Source organism: Trachemys scripta, chromosome 4, assembly GCF_013100865.1.
Source record: "Trachemys scripta elegans isolate TJP31775 chromosome 4, CAS_Tse_1.0, whole genome shotgun sequence".
NCBI classification, from domain to species: Eukaryota; Metazoa; Chordata; order Testudines; family Emydidae; genus Trachemys; species Trachemys scripta.
The window spans coordinates 126,679,634-126,698,111 of record NC_048301.1 but is presented as its reverse complement, the minus strand read 5'-3'; the positions used below and the strand labels follow the sequence as shown (position 1 = coordinate 126,698,111).

General features: G+C 48.4%; 1 protein-coding gene across 5 annotated transcripts; it reads right to left on the bottom strand.

Moving 5' to 3' along the window:
* On the bottom strand, window positions 1–18,474 carry LOC117875862. Of its 5 annotated transcripts, none has more exons than XM_034767379.1 (8): window positions 17,941–18,474; window positions 14,138–14,653; window positions 11,299–11,766; window positions 10,448–10,566; window positions 9,746–9,840; window positions 7,354–7,475; window positions 3,396–3,493; window positions 1–373 (listed from the first exon to the last, which is right to left on the bottom strand). In XM_034767379.1, exons 1-7 carry the CDS (start codon window positions 18,027–18,029, stop codon window positions 3,397–3,399), a joined length of 1,506 nt encoding a protein of 501 aa, XP_034623270.1. In that variant the 5' UTR covers window positions 18,030–18,474; the 3' UTR covers window positions 1–373; window position 3,396. The 5 variants fall into 5 exon arrangements, with proteins under 5 accessions (XP_034623270.1, XP_034623272.1, XP_034623271.1 ...); XM_034767381.1 differs by having other exon boundaries at window positions 11,299–11,763; XM_034767380.1 differs by having other exon boundaries at window positions 14,138–14,650.
* Between the last annotated feature and the right edge of the window lie 4 nt (window positions 18,475–18,478).

Here is an 18,478-nt window from a genome sequence, read left to right as displayed (position 1 = left end):
ACTTCATTTAATAAGTGGGGAGGAGTCTGTGAGTTTAGGGGGAACTGAGAACAATCAATCAACGTAAAACACTTACTCTAAAAATACAGTGGATGCCAGCCTAGTACAGATGGGGTCATCCCTCAGATGGCAGGGAGAGGAGAAGGCAAGAGGATAAACATTCAAAGGGGGGAAGACATAGACACTGAAAGAGGAAACAGGAACAAGCTGGCAGCTAACAGACCTTGTCCCAGACACCAGCCTAGTGGGGACCAAAGAACAGGTTTCAATCTTCTTTCTTCATCTGCTAGATGAAGGGGACTTGCAGACTCATCGTGATCAAAACATAAGCTTGGTCTTGGGGCCACTGTCACATCTCTTCTAGGTGCAGGCTCTGGCCAGGGCAGAGAGAAAGTGTGTTACCGAATCACTCTGGCGAATGCAGAGCTGTCTGACCAATAGCTAAGCCTGCTGCCCAATCCCACCAGCTCTTGGCACACAAGGGAACTGAGAAGTGACTCCTTCTCCGAGGGCCAGTCTCATGTGTATGGAAGAGGGATGGTCAGTCACTACTGGAGTAGGTTCTCTGGTATGCAGGAGGTCAGCCGAGATGGTCATACTAGTCCCTTCTGGCCTGGAAGTCTATGAATCTGTAGTCTCTCCCCTTCCCCTTCTGCTCACTCGCCAATGGCCTCCATACTCCCGTCCCACAATCGTGCCATTACAGGTGCAAGAGCTTTCTCCTCTGCATGTCCAGCCGTGTGGACCAGCTCCCCTGAACCTCACTTCCTCCAGCTTGCTCCAGCCCCCAGCTGAAGAGTCACTCCCCTTCCCTGTGGCTCTTCACTTCCCTCTCCATTTGTTGCCATTTCGCTTCAGAAGCTGTTACGAGCAGGGGCATTAGTGGCAGGGTAGACTGGGCTCAGGCATTCCCAGCACTGGGCCCTGAGGCCGTGGCCAGAAAAGGTGCGGAACCTGGACTTCACTGGCTTGTCCCATTGCTAGCACCAGTGCTGAACAATGGGCTGGACAGTTACTAGCATTGACAAGACCCAAGGGTTCCTCTCCCTCTGGTTGGTCTGGTGCTCACGCTCGTCCCCTCCTGCGCTTGCCCCCGGCTCTGCCTTTGACGGTGAGAACAGGCGCAGAAGGGCTCTGGGTTCTAGTCCCACTGACTCTGTTTGTTGCCATAGTCGCTACTTGGCCTCATTTTCAGAGATGCCAACACTGGCGGGTCCCCGCTGGCTTCTGGGCCCCTGGAAATCCAGCCCTTAACCTCAGTGCCTCGGTTTACCATCTGCAAATGGGGATCACACCTATCCACCTCACTGGCTTAATTACTGCATGCAGAGCCCTCCGAGAGCCTCAGAGGACAGGCACTGCAGCTGCGCACAGTGTCAGGATCCCACCCGCACTCCTGGAACACAGTTTGGAGGGGGAGAGGAAGAGCATTGATTGGCTGAGGCAGGGGAGGGGCAGATGGAGCTATAATCGTCCTTAGCAGTAAGTCCCCAGGTACCATCACAAGCTCTTATGCAAACTGCCACTGCCTGCGCATCACACAGCGAGCCAGCCGCGCCAAGGCTCGTGTGCGGGGAAAAAAAACTAAATGCCACGTTCTGGATGAGACAAGGCAAAGCAGCCGCCTCCGCACTAGGTTTTTAAAATGATAATTGGGCACTTCCCCTCCCCCCCCAGTGCAGCTACCAGAGAAAAGACAAACAATTGCACTTTGATCGAGTGAGAAACAAAATCCTCCAAAGAATTCCACACCCACCCACCCGCACAGGGCCGGGCAGTGGGCACAGGAGCCCAGCTGCTTCGCGGAGTGCTGCGCTATGCTTTGCTGCATTCCAGATGGGCATTTCCCACATGGGGTAGGGAGGAAGAAGCTTTGTCCCTGCTCCCAGCCGTCCTCGCTTTGTAAGGGAGCTTGCTGATCCCTACCTGCTCCGGTCTCGCACCAACGCTGAACTCGGGCTATGGGAGTGATATTGAACCAGAAGCACAGTGCCGTTTTTAGACTGAGGTTTGAAAATTCACTGCACTTCCTCCTCCTGGGGACTGGTGCTTTCTTTCACCAATCATTTTATAGCACACTCAACTTCCTCCCAGGATCTCTAGGCATTTTATAAACACTGCACTAACTCCAGCAACACGCCCGAGAAGAACAACTGTTATATATTCCATTGGAGAGATGGGGAAACTGAGGCACAGGTGGTCGAGGCCAAGATTTTAATAAATGGAGGACTAAACTCAAGCTCCTGACTCCAACATTTAGTCACCTAAATAAGTGGCCTGATTTTCAAAGTGCTGAGCTCCTATGGACTTCAGTGGGAGCTTCTGGGCGTTCAGCACTATTGAAAATCAGCTCATTTACTTGGGTGCCTAAGTATACGCTTAGAGCCTAACTTGAGGTCCCCTTTTTTGAAAGCCTTGGCCATCGCAACTCAGTCTTGGTCACACAGTCAACAGCAGCAGAGGCAGGAATAGAACTCAGGAGTCCTGCCTCCTCGTCTGCTGATGTAACCAGAAGAGCATATGCCATCTGGGCATATCCCACCTAATCAATCCCCCACCATTCCACTGGTAGCAGTTCGCTCTCTCCTCTCCTCTGCCTGTCACATGCAACAACGTAGTCTGCTGAGGACTGAAATGCTTTAGTTTAACCCAAATTTTGGGGCTTTCCTGGGGTAACCGGTGCAATACAATGGCCTGAAGAGGTCAGACTAGATGATCTAATGGTCTCTTCCGCCCCTAAACTCTATGGGTGCGTCTATCCTTCACACTCCTTATGGCAGCGTGTAGAGCATACACCTCAGCAGCTCCCCAACATGGCTCTCAACAGCATGGCTTAGGTGAGTAAAGACATGCCTGAACTTTACAGTATGTACCCTACGCGGCCCTCTAGAAGCCAAGCAGCGCCTCCCCCATCTACACTGCTTTATTTAGCAGCATAGCGTCCCACGGCCTCTCTGCTGCCGGAGTCTCCCCCGACTGCAGGAAAAGGCTCCCGCAGTGGGGAAAGGCTCTGGCAGGGGGGAGGCGGAGGGGAAAGGAGCCTTTTCCCACTGTCTCGCCTCTGCCAGAGCCTTTCACTGATGCATAGTGACACCCCACAGTGCGGACGCAGCCTGCTTTTCACTGTGGCGTGAAGCCACACATAACTTACACCACGCTGCCAGCAATGTGCAGTGTAGACCCAGCCTATGAGATCTAGGCGTGGGGCTGGCATTTTGAACGCTCAAAACGCCACGTACAGAAGAGCCGTTTACCACCAGAGTGTAACTTGGATTGACAAACAGCAGCCCCGTGAGAAAAGGGAATGTGTAGGGCACCAGCGCACAATCTCACAGCGCTCCTGGAGGCTGTAACTCAGTGACCCAGTCCAGAATGCCCTTCTGTTTCTGACTGACCTCAGTCTGCTTCAGGAGCTCCCAGTCCATTTGTTCTCAGGTCTACCTGGGCTCTCCCAAAGTGGCCAACAGCTTCCCCAGCTCCGTCATCAGGAAACCTGGATTGGAGAAATAAGTGCATCAGGAGAGACAATCACTGGAATTTACCCCACGCGTGCTAAAGAAAATAGGAATAATGCTTTGCACTTATCTAGCATCGTCCAAACACTTAGTGGATGAAGTCTCACAAATCCTCTGCAAACTAAATATTATCCCCCGTTTGCAGACGAGGTTAAAAGAAAGTGACTCAGTAGCAGAGCTGGGATTAGAACCCAGGATTCCTGACTCTATCCCCTTTCCCAGTCATTAGAACATGCTGCCTCCAGCAATAAACATGACAGCTATTGAACGTGCTGAATAGAAGAGGCACAGAGCCAAATTCTGATCTTGAGCAGTGAGAGCCAGAATCTCTCCACTGCAATCCAGCGAGTTACTCTGGATGTGCACCGCTGTAACTCAGAACAGAATTGGGCCCATTGTCTGTGTATGGGTATGTTTCTCCTCCATTGAAAAGTGGGTAATTTCCAATACCCATTCTACACCTTCAGACTTTATAATCTTGCTGCCAGCTAGCAGACCCCGAAACAAGCTCCCTAGTCAGTGTCTGGGCATGCTCCAGCTCTCTGATAATGGTCATAGATAAAACAACACTTAACAGACAATACACCTATTAAACAGTAAGGTCAGATTGTCCCACAGCCTGAGAGCAATTGAAGGCACTAACTACCTCCTCTGATCAGCAAGGGCCTTCAGGAGCTAATGGGTCATTAGCCCAGTAAAGAGATTCCCAAATTACTGATCGGTCAATACACAAAGTAAAACTATTTCCCCATGCTTATTCCCCCCCCCCCCCCCCCGCCCCCTTACAGTTCCTTATATCTTCTTGTCAAGTGCTGGAAATGGGCCATTTTCATTACCACTAGTTATTTTTCTCTCCTGCTGACAACAGCTCACCTTAATTGATCGCTCTCCTCATGTTCCCTGTGTATATATATATCTTCCTTCTGTATTTTCCACTACATGCATCGGATGAAGTGAGCTGTAGCCCATGAAAGCTTATGCTACAATAAATTTGTTAGTCTCTAAGGTGCCACAAGTGCTCCTGTTCTTTTTGTGGATACAGACTAACACGGCTACTACTCTGAAACCAAATTACTGAGGAGCCTAGAATTCTGTTTGTGTGTCTGCAGGAGTCTAGGCAGCAGTTTTACATGGTTCCCATACTTCCGCCTTCTCAGCCCACAAAGACGGAGCAGTTCTTGCTTTAGCTTGATTTAAAGAAAGCTCCATTAGATGTTGGATACATCCCCCAAAGGAAGGGGTGGGAGACCCATATTTGGGACATTTCAAAACAGAGAGCCAAAAGCCCCGGGGAATGGACTATAGCAAATAATTTTGCATTGGGAGGTGGGAGGAAAGGAGATGGATAAATGATCCAGCAGGCTTTCTCCATCCCCAGTTGTGTGGCTGTACAAAGAACTTCTACAGGACTTGGACACTTGGAACATACATGGCTTTAGCTGCCACACAATAGATGCACGTGGCAGCAGACACCCCCGCTTTGTTCCCTTGTTTGTACAACAGAATATCACAAAGCATATTTATAAATTCTTTTGTTCTAACCAGGTAACAGTGATGTTCTCCAAATGCCTGAAAAGCACAGCCTGGCTGCGGATGGATTCTTTGGACATGGGCAAAGAGATCATTTGACTAATGTAGCACACTGTACTGCAGCTATTATAGGAGGGAGGCCTGGATCTGTTGTGTTTTTAATTGATTTGGCAAATTTAGTGCAAGCGAAAAGTGCTGGGTCTGGAGACTGATTTCCTCTCTTCATCCAGAGCCTAGATACAGCACAGCAATTATAATAGGCCACTCTCTTACCACTTCAGAATTTATTTCTCCTCCCTTGGTATCCTGCTGTTAATTGATTTATCTCATTAGACTGACTTAACACTTAGTAAAGCAACCCACATCCTTTCATGTATTTATACCTGCTCCTGTATCTTTTACGTCATACATCTGATGAAGTGGGTTCTAGCCCACGAAAGCTTATGCTCAAATAAATTTGTTAGTCTCTAAGGTGCCACAAGGACTCCTCGTTTTTTTTGTTGATACAGATTAACATGGCTACCACTGAAACTTCAGCTTTGAGATTCCCACCATGGACAAAAGGTGATTTCGCTCTCCCTGGCCCACTTATTCCTTGGCCTCTCTGCTTAGAATGCCAGGATGTGCATTTAAACCAGGTCATGGGTTTACACATTTTGGATGTCTGAGACCGACCAGTTCATTTCAGAACCAGAGATCTGGGAATGAAGTACATCTGGACTCCTCTTAAAGCACTTGTCATCAGTGACTTTAAAAAATGGCACCTTCTTACTAACTGTATCAACTCCCTGTGCATCATCAAGTCAGAGCATGTGACTGACACAAACCGTCCTTTCCTCCTGCAGTTGCAGTTATAGGAAAGTGAGCTAGAGTCTGTTCTGCCTCACCCATTGTCTGAAATGAATCCTTATCAAGAAGCACCCTGCACAGGACAGAAATACCTATGGTCTGACCAAGGCTGATGCTCAAGGTGAATTATGTATGTGCAGCCCGGTAAAGCACTGGCTTTTTTGCAATAACATCTTAATTATTTTTATTTATTATTTGTACTGTGGTAGCACCTAGAGCCCCAGTCACGAACCAGGACCCCACTGCGCCAGGTGCTGTACAGACACAGAACAAAGGCATGTCCAGCCCCAAAATGCAAGCACATGGTTAATGTGCTGCCCACTGTATGAGATCAGTGTTTTTATTATAGCACAGAATGATACAGGAAGCTGCGGAGAAATTTTCACATATTTACCTCTAGGTTGCTCTAGTTCAGGGGTGGCCAACCTGAGTCTGAGAAGGAGCCAGAATTTACCAATGTACATTGCCAAAGAGCCACAGTAATACATCAGCAGCCCCCCATCCGCTCCCCCACCCTGCTCCCAGAGCCTCCCACGCATCGGCAGCCCCGCTGATCAGCGCCTCCCCCTCCCTCCCGATCAGCTGTTTTGTGGTGTGCAGGAGGCTCTGGGGGAGAGGGGGAGGAGTGAGGGCACAGCAGGCTCAGGGGAGGGGCTGGGAAGGGGTGGAGTGGAGTGGGGGCAGGGCCTGTGGCAGAGCCAGGGGTTGAGCACTGAGCACCCACCGGCACATTGGAAAGTTGGTGCTGGTAGCTCCAGCCCCGGAGTTGGGGCCTATACAAGGAGCCGCATATTAACCTCTGAAGAGCCACATGTGGTTCCGGAACCACAGGTTGGCCACCCCGCCATAGAGACAAGTGTGTGTGGGTGAGTGTGTGTGTAAACTGCTGCCCTCTATTGGATGGAATGGGAACTGCTCAAGAGTGTGTCAGGATCCCTGCTGCTCTCAGTTTGTGATTTCCCTTTAGCCCTGTTGTTGCCAACAAATTCCAAGCAGCCAGCTAGCCAGGCCAGCATCACAATGTTTTATATTATACTCTCTTGTACTCAGTGTTTTTGAACACCAGGATAGCTTATTCACTAATGTACATGGGGAAATATTTATTCAGTCTATTTTGGGAAATAGATTATTTGGCTCATGTGAGTTGGAGATCAATTTCCCCCTCTCAAACGGACCCTGTACAAACTTACACCGCTCATCTCTACTAAAGACATTTCTAGCCCATCTCTGGGGTTTTTTTTAAAGTCAGACGGTGCCACCCAGTGGTCAGAGAAAGTATAACCATGGTTGGGCTTCCAGTTCAGTACATTCTCCCAACTGCACTGGTAACTGCATCGCTTGTCCTGAAAAAAATCTTAAATACAGTTCGACTTTGTGAAACTAGACAGAATTTGGACCGTATCTGATTGGGGTTGTGTTTATGCTTGCTGTCTTTGTTGAAGAGCGTTGTGGATCTCACCTAAAGATCAGGGCAGTACTGGAAGATTTTGAAGAGATGAGATGAGGCTCAGGTGTTGCAAATTCATAAACAGTTAGATTCAGAGTGGATCCCTCTTCCATTTCCAGCTGCACTGGGTTTTCCTGGAGGTGGAAATGCAGGAAAATGGAGGTTGAGGACAGATGAGAATAGAGAAAAGGGACTTATATCAAGATACTCTCTACACTGCAGTTTGGATCAAGTCGGGAAACTATTTTCAGGAGCTGACCTTGAAACACATTGTCCTTCTATACCGAGATTTCTATCAAAGGATCTCAACAGATTTTATCTTGTAGAATATGTTATTATCCCTGTTACATATGGGGAAACTGAGGCACAGACGGGAGGAAAACGACTTGCCCAGGATCACACACAGTGGCAGTGCCAGAGCTCAGAACAGAAGCCAAATCTTCTGACTCCCAGTCCCCTGTTCTCACCACTGGAAATTCCTACCTCCCCCAGTTTGTCAAACAGCTTCGGATCCCGTAAGGTGGTTCTGCTGGCTGACGTGGGCAGGGGAAACCTATCAAAAATCCTTAGATCTATGACAGTTTCCCTGCACCATTTTAAAAACCTTGCCCCTGTCCATGCTGTGTGGCACTGGCCAACAGATCATTTCTTGTAGATGGTGTCTTAATACAACCCACATTGCAGCAGAGATGGGGCCTGACTACTTCATTGTCTTGTACCCAAATAAATAAATATAATGGAGGTATCCTATCTCCTAGAACTGGAAGGGACCTTGAAAGGTCATCAAGTCCAGCCCCCTGCCTTCACTAGCAGGACCAAGTACTGATTTTGCCTCAGATCCCCAGGTGGCCCCCTCAAGGATTGAACTCACAACCCTGGGTTTAGCAGGCCAATGCTCAAACCACTGAGCTATCCCTCCCCCCAATGCTATGACATTTCCGCACCCAAGCAGAGAAACACTCAAACACAACTGCTTTATTGAATTGCTAACTCCTCAGCTACCCTGAGTTCACTTCCTGAAGCTCTACCAGTTCCTGTGTCAGCTTTAAAGTGACAATGTCTCTTGGCTGAACAAACATATTGTACTGCAGACAGTATTGAGGAAGGCAGCAGAAAAGAAAGAATGGCCCAGTGTCTAGAGGACTGGCCTAGGACTGAGGAGACCTGGGTTTAAGTCCACTACCTCTATGACCTTGGCCAAGTCACTTAGTCTCTCTGTGCCTCAGTTTCCCCCACCTATAAAAAGGGAGTGTAGCATTGTTCTGCCTTACAGGTGCCCAGATACTATGATAGAGGGGCCATATAAGTGCTGAAGACAGATAGCACCTAGAAATCTAGCCAGACAGAGAAGTGCATATTTGAGTGTCTTGGAAAGGGTGGGGCCTGGAGGGTCAAATGTAGCACTCCTTGCAGTAGAGAAATGGGGCTCAGTTGCACCCATTTATAGTCTATCTGGGTGAGTCCAAACCACTCGCCTCCATCTCAGAACCCCTTTTGGCGTCACTCAAACTGCCTTGCAATGACATTTAACGGAGGTAATGCCAGATGGTGGGAACTGTACAGCGCCCAGTGCTATGAATTTGGCCACCCTTTGAATTGAAGGCCTCAGAGAAGGATCAGATTGAGTTGTTGTGTCTCCTCTTGCACTGTTTGGAATGTTAATTAGGAAAATGCAGGTGTCATTTCAATGGAATTGTCAATGAAGGCAAAATAACTTTGCAGACATACCTCCTCTCATCCAAAGGACTTGATACACTAATTAAACCTCACAGTACACCTCTGTCAGGTGGTATATATCCTTTTCTTACAGATGCCTCGAGAAGTTAAATGACTATGGTCACTAGCATATCTGGGAATAGAACCTCAAAAACCCTGAATACCAGTTCCCTGCTCTAACCACTACACTGCACTACTTCAGTTTTAGCATTAATTTTTTCATCCTTCACAGCTCTAAGTGCCTCCAAGGCACCGCCCTCTTGCAATCGGGGAGGCCAGCTGTGTTGTCAGGACCACGCATCTTGCAGTTACATAACCCAGCAGAGGCTTTAGGTCATCTCTAGCAGGAACTTCAGGGGCACAATCTAGAAATACTGCTAGGTCCTGACAGCAGAATCTCAGTTAGGGGCAAGGATGAAAGAGGCAGAGAGGACCCAGCAGGATTTTCTGATCCCGGTTGGGTATACAGCATTAGCAGTTGCAAAAATATAATGTAAAAATCACTGATTTGAATTTGAAAGCAGAGCAAATGATATCTGGGATCAGCAGGCGAGAATAAAGGAGAACCCCAGGCTGTCCTTTTAACAGTCCCTTTTCCAAACGGGTGAGCGCTTCTCCCTGCTTGTAAAGTAAAAGTGAAAGTACCTCACCGCTAGTTTAGCCCACTGCTCTGTAGTATATAACCAACCTTAGGAACAGGAAGCTTCCGTCGCTGCTTGTACATGTTGACGAGTTTGTTCCATGGAGACAGCTCTGCCTTCGGAGATCCTCCATTTAGATCCTCTGTTTACAAAACCCCACAAATAAAGCAGTGAATCCTCTGAGTGGTCTCATCGTACATCCTTACGCTGTCCCATATGGAAGGGTAATACATGTCCCAGATACAGTATTTGATCAAGGGCTAACTCCTTTGCTGGCATATCTCCAGTGGAGTGAATGGTGTTAGGCCAGTGGAGAGCTCAGCCCCTCGTATTTAAACAGATGAGATCATATAAAATTAACTAAAATGAGTTATAAAGGGTGGCCACATACTGTGGTGATAAGGATCATAAATGCACTTGGATCAAAGTGTCATTTCTCAGCTGGACTCTTCATGGCTATAGAAAGGGCTTCTACTCTGTTTCTGACCCAACCACAGTGGCTTCTCCTCCCCAGTGCTGAGACCTGCTTCCATGTCCATTGGACTGAGCCCAGAGACTTTCCCAATACAGCACAGAGTACAGTAACTGAGTTCTCAAGATTCAGGGATCAGCATGGATGTGAAGGAATAGACAGAGGTATCTGGAAACCTCGTCTACCTACCAGAATACCTGACAATTCTCAAGAGATGTAATTCCCAAATGGATCATGAGGGATTCCCTTTCCCTGCAGCCCCTCTATCATTCCTCACCTTTCAGGAGGCACTCTCTCTCCTCCTTGGCATGGAAGTCCTTGGGGGTCATTGCCAGGGGTCCTGCAGTCAGTGTGATTCCTTCGTTGTCAGCAGGCAGAACCTGGGAGATTCCAGCCCTGAACCCAGAACACAGTTACGCATGGTTGGGTGCTTATGAACAGGATGGCACTCAAGTGACCACATGCTCACTCACTCCAACCACGAGAACAAGGCCTTCGCCCAGTTCAAAGCAAAGAGGTGGATCACATTTAAAACACCAGCACAACCGTCACTGACTGTCCCACTTGTTGAAGGACTTGACCTAAAGAGGCCAAGGACTGGAAGGGGCCACAACGCTGATCGCTCATGTACACTTAAGTGCAAAGCAACTCCATGAACGTCAGTGGTGTTAGTCCAGATTTACACTGGAGTTACTCCACATTTACACTGGCATAGCTCGAAGCAGAACTGGGCCTTTCACTTACAATGTCAGGAGTGGAGCCCGGTTACTGTACATCCCAGGATATTTCTATAGCCCAGCTAGTATGTGCTGGTGCTGACAGCCTATTGCAATGGGTGAAGAGCAAATAAGATGCTGCTTGCTTAGTGATCTTCTGTAAAGCCCGAACTAGTGGCCCTGTATAAATGGACCATTTCCCAGGATCTGACAGGCTTCCAGTTGTCAATATGGGCCCACAACAAATTCATATTTACTCTGAGGCATCCCACAACCCTCTCCACTATCTAAAGGCTGAATGCTTGTCTCATTTAATGGTCCCCCAGATCTGTGAGGGAGGGGGACTAGGAGTTTGGCCACCTATCTCAGTGAGGCCAGGATCCGGCCTTGTGTTGCTAACAACCAAACTCACTTTCCCCATGTTCCTGTGTCACCAGAAGCTTCTCCCACCCTTTCTGCCTCCCTGCCAGAGATTCCGCTGCATAGATCCTGGGCTGTTTTATCTTTGCCCACAGCAGTGTTGACAAAGCCACCAGAGTCTCCCATCTCCATGCCACTGGGGTCCAGCATAGGAGGGGATCTCCTGCCATGGCTGGAAGGGGCTCCCCCAAGACTGATATTCTTCAGTTCTCCAAGGATCTCCTCCATGCGGTTGCCTGTTGCATCTCCATGGGTCTCATCGGTCGGGTGGTCGCCCGTTAGCTCTTTGGCCGCTGGCTCGCTGGTCTCAGACTCAGCACCAGCAGGCAACAGGGAGCTGTTTTCTTCTAGGTCCCTGACGTCCCCGCTCTCTTGTGCATCTGCTCTGGCTTCTGGGCCCTCCTGCACGCTCTGCCTGAGCCCAAAGAGGTTTCTAACAAGCTGGAGCACCGAGGGCCTGCTGGAAACAAGGGGAACAGTCAGAGGATTCATCTCTCTCAACCTTTGCAGGAGGGGATCTGGTGAGCTCACCCCGACAGCTAGGCTGAGGTTTCTCAACAGTTTAGAACCAGGGATTCAAATTGAAATATAGCCGCCTCCAGAATTCAGAACTGCCTAGGAGTTCCAGAGTTCTGCGGGGGAGGCGGAAGACCAATCGAGCTGAGATGCTGTGCAAGAAGGGAGCAATCAGAGAAATGGTGGGCGCTCATGAAACATTCAGTCATAGCAAGATGACTTATTTATATGGAATCTCCGCTCCCCACTCCTGTCATCTGGCATTGATTTGAAGGCTCTCCACTTTGAACTCTTACAACAAGATGGAAGGAAAAGATAGGTCAGTAGAAATGTGGGCAAATTGCTCCAAAAAGGGATACTGGTTAAATAAGGAAGCTAAAAATATTTACTTTTGCAGTAGGTATTGTTAGAGCAAATGGTCTAAAAGGAAGCAACTCCACTGGTCACTGGGAGATAATTCATTCCTTGCAACCATAAGAAAACAAAGAAAGCAGTTCATTTCTGATGGTTTTACAGTTTCACTGATGAGTTCGGCCAGGTCAACATTAGAAACATTTGCTGGTTCACATTGGCTCACAGCAGTGTTGACAAAACCACCGGAGTCTCCCATCTCCAAGCCACTGGGGTCCAGCAGAGGAGGGGAAATGGTGGGTAGGGTTTGTGATTTTTTGGTGTCTTTTCTATACTGGCAAAAGCCCTAATCCTTTGCTAGTATGAACTGCATCTACACTAGGAGCGTTCGTCAGTGTAGATACACCAGTAAACCTTTTTCTAGTGGAGACCTGGTCTTAGTTCTCAGTTGTTGTGCAGGCTGCTTTTTGCAGGGTGACATTTTTCCACTTCGGCTCTAAGGTCCCCTCTGCATCGTGACAATCAGGGACCCTTATTCTCCACAGTCCCGCACCCCACCATTTACACCAGTCCACAGTGGGTATAAAACACTGCCATTCTGATCTGGGAGCATCTGCCACCCTCTTTGCACTGGCGTACGTGCCTCTGCAAAGCCAGGGCAATGGAGAATCAGGCCAGGGTGTGTGGGATCCCTGTTACAATACAGAACTGCTCTGAGGCGGTTAAAAGACAGCTCAGTCTTGCCATGAAGATAAGACCAAGCAGCATTAGCACCAAGTTCCTGAATCATGCAACGGCCTTGGACGCTGCTGAGCTCCAGCACAGTTCAGTCCCATCGCACTGCACGACCAAACCGGGCTTCACCATGTCAGCAGAGCATTGCATTGTACGTGGATCCCCCTTCACAGTCGATACAGAAGAGATGGGATCTCAAAGACCTGATGATCTCAATTACCTTCAGCTGTCAACACCATTTCCCAGTGGTCTTAGTACCTTTCCCCCCTTCATATTTAATACTTTCAAATCCATTTCCTGGTGTCCTGGATACCTCTCTCTTTTCCCCCCTCTCTCTGACACACACTCCAGCCACACCCATTTGCAGATGTATCATGTTACTAGCGAGAGGAGACGCTTGTTGTTTGAATCGTAGCTTCCCCCCGGGGTGGAATTACTGGGAAGCTCATAGGCCTAGAGTAGAATCTCTCACAACTCTTTTGTGGACCAAGGAGCAGGTTCTGATGGCCCATGAAGACCTGGCTGATCAGTTGATATGAGTTCTCCTCCTTGTTTCCAGGCACTTAAGGACAGCCACACAAGAGAAACGTAGGATTGTAACTGACCAATGAGTATGTCTTCTATAAGGCTGTGTCTAGACTGGTATTTATCTTAACATCTCTCCCCCTTGCTACGGCGATAGTAACAGTGGAGATGCTAGCATAGCTGCTCAGAGCAGATCTGGACAGCAGAGTGGTCAAACACCAGCAGCCAGTGCCCACTAGCAGGGCAGCACCAGTGTTAATGCAGCGATGGGCCGTTTTAAGAGGAAAAAAATCCAGGCCTAAAACTCAGATCTGCCATTAGCTAGACTGAGCCACAGACAACAAACTTGTTCATGCAGAAATAAGATTGCTTGGAGCTGCCTTGTGCCCTTCCAGCATGTCAAGGTCAGCTGCACTCAAACCTTTGAAACCAGGAAATAGGAAGTGAACTCACTGAAAAGTTCAATCAACAACATATTAATGCAATGCTATTACACGGCACTAGTGCTCAGGAAGCAGATGTGGCAAAGTTGCCCCCACCTGACCTTGAATATTCTTATGACTAATCACAAACAGAAGTGGTTGGATTCAGTCCACTCACGCCACTGGAGTTACACTTTGCCCATAGTGCTTCAGTCATTCACTCCTGTGTGATTTGCCGCCCCATCCCTACTCTCTGCCTCCCATCAGCCATCAATGCCTTACCTCCCCAAGGGCCATCTCTCAGCAGATGCTCCTCCTGCATCTCCTGTTTCAGAGCATTGCCCGCACGGCTCCCCTGTTGCTCCACTTCCCATGCTCTGCTTCTCCTCCACATCCACGCTGGCGTCAATGCAGCTACCGCTCTCAGAGAGGTCTGACAAGGCCCAGTCACCGGAGTCTCCCATCTCCATGCCACTGGGGTCCAGCATAGGAGGGGATCTCCTGCCACGGCTGGAAGGGGTGCCCCCAAGACTGATATCCTTCAGCTCTCCAAGGATCTCCCCCATGCGGTCGCCTGTTGCATCTCCACGGGGCTCATCGGTCGGGTGGTCGCCCGTTAGCTCTTTGCCTGCTGGCTGGCTGGTCTCAGACTCAGCCCCAGCAGGCACCAGGGAGCTGTTTTCTTCTAGGTCCCCGACGTTACCCTGCTCTTGTGCGTCTGCTCTGGCTTCTGGGCCCTCCTGCGCGCTCTGCCCGAGCCCAAAGAGATTCCTGAAGAGCTGGAGCACTGAGGGCCTGCTGGAAACAGGGGGAATGGTCAGAGGATGCATTTCTCTCAGCCCCGGGGAGAGGGGATCTGGTGGGATCACAAAGGCAGCTGGGCTGAGGTTTCTCAACAGTTTAGAACCAAGGATTCAAATTCAAACATCCTCCCTCCCCCCTCCCCGGCAACAGTTCCCAGGAGTTCTAGAGTTCCATGGGGGAGGGGAGGGATGCAGCTAATCTATCGGTAACGACTATTATATCACTTAGATTGTAAGGGCAGGGACCGTCTTTTTGTTCAGTGTCTGTACAGCACCTAGCACAATGGGGTCCTGGGCCACAACTGGGGTTCCTTGGTGCGACTGTAATAAACAATAATAATGTACAGGAATCAGTTATTATTATTTGTCACTGTTCATACTGCTGCTCCTCCACATCCGAGCACTGTCCATGTAAAATTAATAGCGAAATCCCTAGTAGATTCCATGGACTTTCTTGGACTGCTCCCTTTTGGGGTGAAATTGCTGCTTGGACTAGAGTTGGTGTTTTTGATTTTTGTTGTTGTTGCTAGATTTTATTAAGTTATTCTCCCCCCCAGCCCTTATGGCTACAATTTTCAAAAGGGCTCAGCTCTCATTTAGGAACCAAAAACATCTAGCAATTTAGTGTAAGAAAAGGGAGTTTCTGGGTGAAGATCTAGCCGCTATTGCGGGTGGAAATCTGACCTGAGCTCTTGGCAAAATCTCCCCCGAAAACTATTACTCTAGTTTTGCCCCCCATTTATTTCCTTTATCTGTAGACGATTCTAGGAATGTTGCTCTGTGTGTCAATCTGAAGCATCAAACGTCTGTTGGGTCAGTGAAAAGCGCAGGAAGCAGCTACAAGCATGGCTGAGAACTTTTTCCTTAGAATATCGCCACGTTCAATCATCCCTGGTTTCCATGGTCCGTTACCACCTGGTTTTTAAGTTCACAGCCATTTTGACGTTATGAATTACACCCGTGCAGCATACAGCTACAGTAATGCATGTATCTATAACATGCCAAGACATCTAGAGACCATTGTACAAAGGTAACAACCGGTCACCCTTACTCTACAGCTAATTTGCACGCAACAATTCTATGGTTGTGTGAGGGAGACTGCACAGAGGGTGGATTACTTGGCCCTAATGCCATACCCGTGCACCCAGCTGCCACCTGCCCAAATCTCCCAGCACAAGTCAACATAATCACCCACAACACCCCACAACCAGCAGATACCCTCCCAAATGCTCATAGCCCCTCCCTGCAGCACACATCCCTCATTCGCCACCTGCACAAATCCACACAACTCTCCCAGCACAACCCAACTCACACACCGATCAACACACCCACAGAGCCAGCACACACGATAACCCCAAACATTATTCTGGAGCCTAGAATGTCTAAGTCAGTGTGAAGGGAGGGAAGCGCATGGCCAAGAGCTTTTTTTGTACAGAACATCACCAGGTTCAATCATCGCTGGCGTTTGCAGTCTGTTGCCACCCAATCTTTAAGTTCTCAGCCATTTTCAGCTTTGCCTTGCTTTTTTTCAAATACACACACATGACTTTATGGACTACACCCATGCCACTGTCACCGTTTCAGGCTAACTGCCCCTGTATTTCCCTTCTGTGGCCCCTCTTGAGGGCATTGACTTAAAGATTTCTGGCTCCCAGCCATTACCTCTCTTGGGCAGAGACCTGTGTGTCTCACTCCCTCCGGACCCCGGGTTTTAAGGCTGCACAGGTCCCTGTCTTCTACACTGTAATATCCCCAGCGAGCCAGTCTGCCGAAAGAGACCAGTACCTGTGCATTCCTTTTCCTCCATGGGCTGTGACTAGTGTATTGCCTGCAGTTACAGACTACCACAAAGCTCCTTCTGAGCAAACACATTTGTTGTTAAGGTGGACACATTACAGAGAAAGCATCTAAAAACAAGAGAAGAAGCTACACGCGTGCTAAAAGCCTACCAGAGATCAGCCCCAAATCCAACCGAGGGCCCTGGTGGTGGGTGTCAGTCCTTCAAACCCCACAAATGGGTTTTCCCTGTGGTTAGAAGTTCGTATGTCTTTAGATCAGGAACCAGAACGAAGCCCTAGGTTAGTTTAAGCTCAAGCTATTTATCCAAAAGTCCTTTCTTTACCTGGTGGTCCCTGGAGAACCAGTTTGAACCAGAATATATGAGCCTTCCTAGGAGGCAGTTTTCACTCCTGTTTTCACTTGGTGGGGCAGCTGTGGCCCACCATAATACATAAACAGCTCATACACTTAATACAATATGGTCTCCCAAAGTTATTGCAGGAAGTTGCCCTATCTGTCACAGCCACTGTACAGGCTTTTAGCTACTAGCTATTTTAGCACCTAAAACAGTGGCTCTCATCCTTTCCAGCTTGCTGTATCCCTTTCGAGAGTCTGATTTGTCTTACGTACTCTCAAGTTTTACCTCATTTTAAAACTACTTGTTTACAAAATCAGACATAAAAATACAAAAGGGTCACAGCACACTAGTACTGAAAAATCGCTGCCTTTGTCATTTTTACCATATAATTATAAAACAAATCATTTGGAATATAAATATTCTACTTACATTTCAGCGTATAGTATATAGAGCAGTATAAACAAATCATTGTCTGTATGAAATTTTAGTTTGCCCTGAATAAACCACCCCTCTGAGTGACATAAATTACACTGACATAAGCGCTCATGTGCACAGTGCTATGTCGGCAGGAGAGCTTCTCCAGCCACCATAATTTGCCATTCGTGGAAGTGGTTTCTTCATGCTGATGGGAGAGCTCTCCCATCGGCATAGAGCATCTTCATCCCACGTGCCGCATGTGTAGACATGACCTAAGCAATAACTAGACCATTCCTGACAGATATTTGTCTAACCCAGGGGTTCTCAATCTTCATTTCACCGCAACCCCCTTCTGACAACAAAGTTATGACATGACCCTGGGGGTGGTGGGCTGCAGACTCAGCCCTGCCACTCTAGGTGGGGGTGGAGCTTGGGTTTCAGCTTCAGCAATGGGTCCCAGCAAGTCTAATACAGGCCCTGTCAACCCTATTAAAATGGCGTCGCGACCCAATTTTGGGTCCTGACTCAGAGAACCGCTGCTCTAACCTGCTCTTAAAAACCTCCAATGACAGAGAATCCACAACCTCCCTAGGAAATTTGTTCCAGTACTTAACCAGCCTGACAGGTAGGAAGTTTTTTCCTAATGTCCAACCTAAACCTCCCTTGCTGCAATTTAAGCCCATTGCTTCTTGTCCTATCCTCAGAGGTTAATGAGAAAATTTTTTTACCCTCCTCCTTGGAACAATCTTTTAGATACTTGAAAACGGTTACCATGTCCCCTCTCCGTCTTCTCCTCTCCAAACCAAACGAACCCCATTTTTTCACTCTTTCCTCGTAGGTCACGTTTTCTAGACCTTTAATCGTTTTTGTCGCTCTCCTCCGGACTTTCTCCAATTTGTCCACATCCTTCCTGAAATGTGGCGCCCAGAACTGGACATGAGACTCCAGCGGAGGCCTTATCAGCGCAGAGTAAAGCAGAAGAATTACTTCTCGTGTCTTGATGCATGATACTGTTGTGCTTGCTTTTCCCTGAAGAAAGCTATATTTCCCAGAAAAGTTCCTGCTGGGAGGGTAGTGGCTGATTCAGCCCCCTTCGCATCACATGTCACATAGCTCAAATCCGCATGGCCCCAGCACCCAGCCACGGTGGAAGGAGCTTTGAAAAGACTCAGTGAGAAGCTTTGGGCTAGAAGGAGCCTCTAGAGGGAGCTGAAGCTGTCTTTCTATTTGCATCTATGGTCAATTCGTTATCTCCACTCCTTCCTT

Excerpts from the sequence above, each read along its gene's own strand:
- LOC117875862 (XM_034767379.1), bottom strand. The coding sequence starts at position 18,029 with ATGGGGTTCGTTTGGTTTGGAGAGGAGAAGACGGAGAGGGGACATGGT. Across the intron at positions 14,654-17,940 it reads AGATTGTTCCAAGGAGGAGG|CAGGCCCTCAGTGCTCCAGC; the intron begins GTAAAAAAATTT and ends CCCTGTTTCCAG. Across the intron at positions 11,767-14,137 it reads GAGAGATGGCCCTTGGGGAG|CAGGCCCTCGGTGCTCCAGC; the intron begins GTAAGGCATTGA and ends CCTTGTTTCCAG.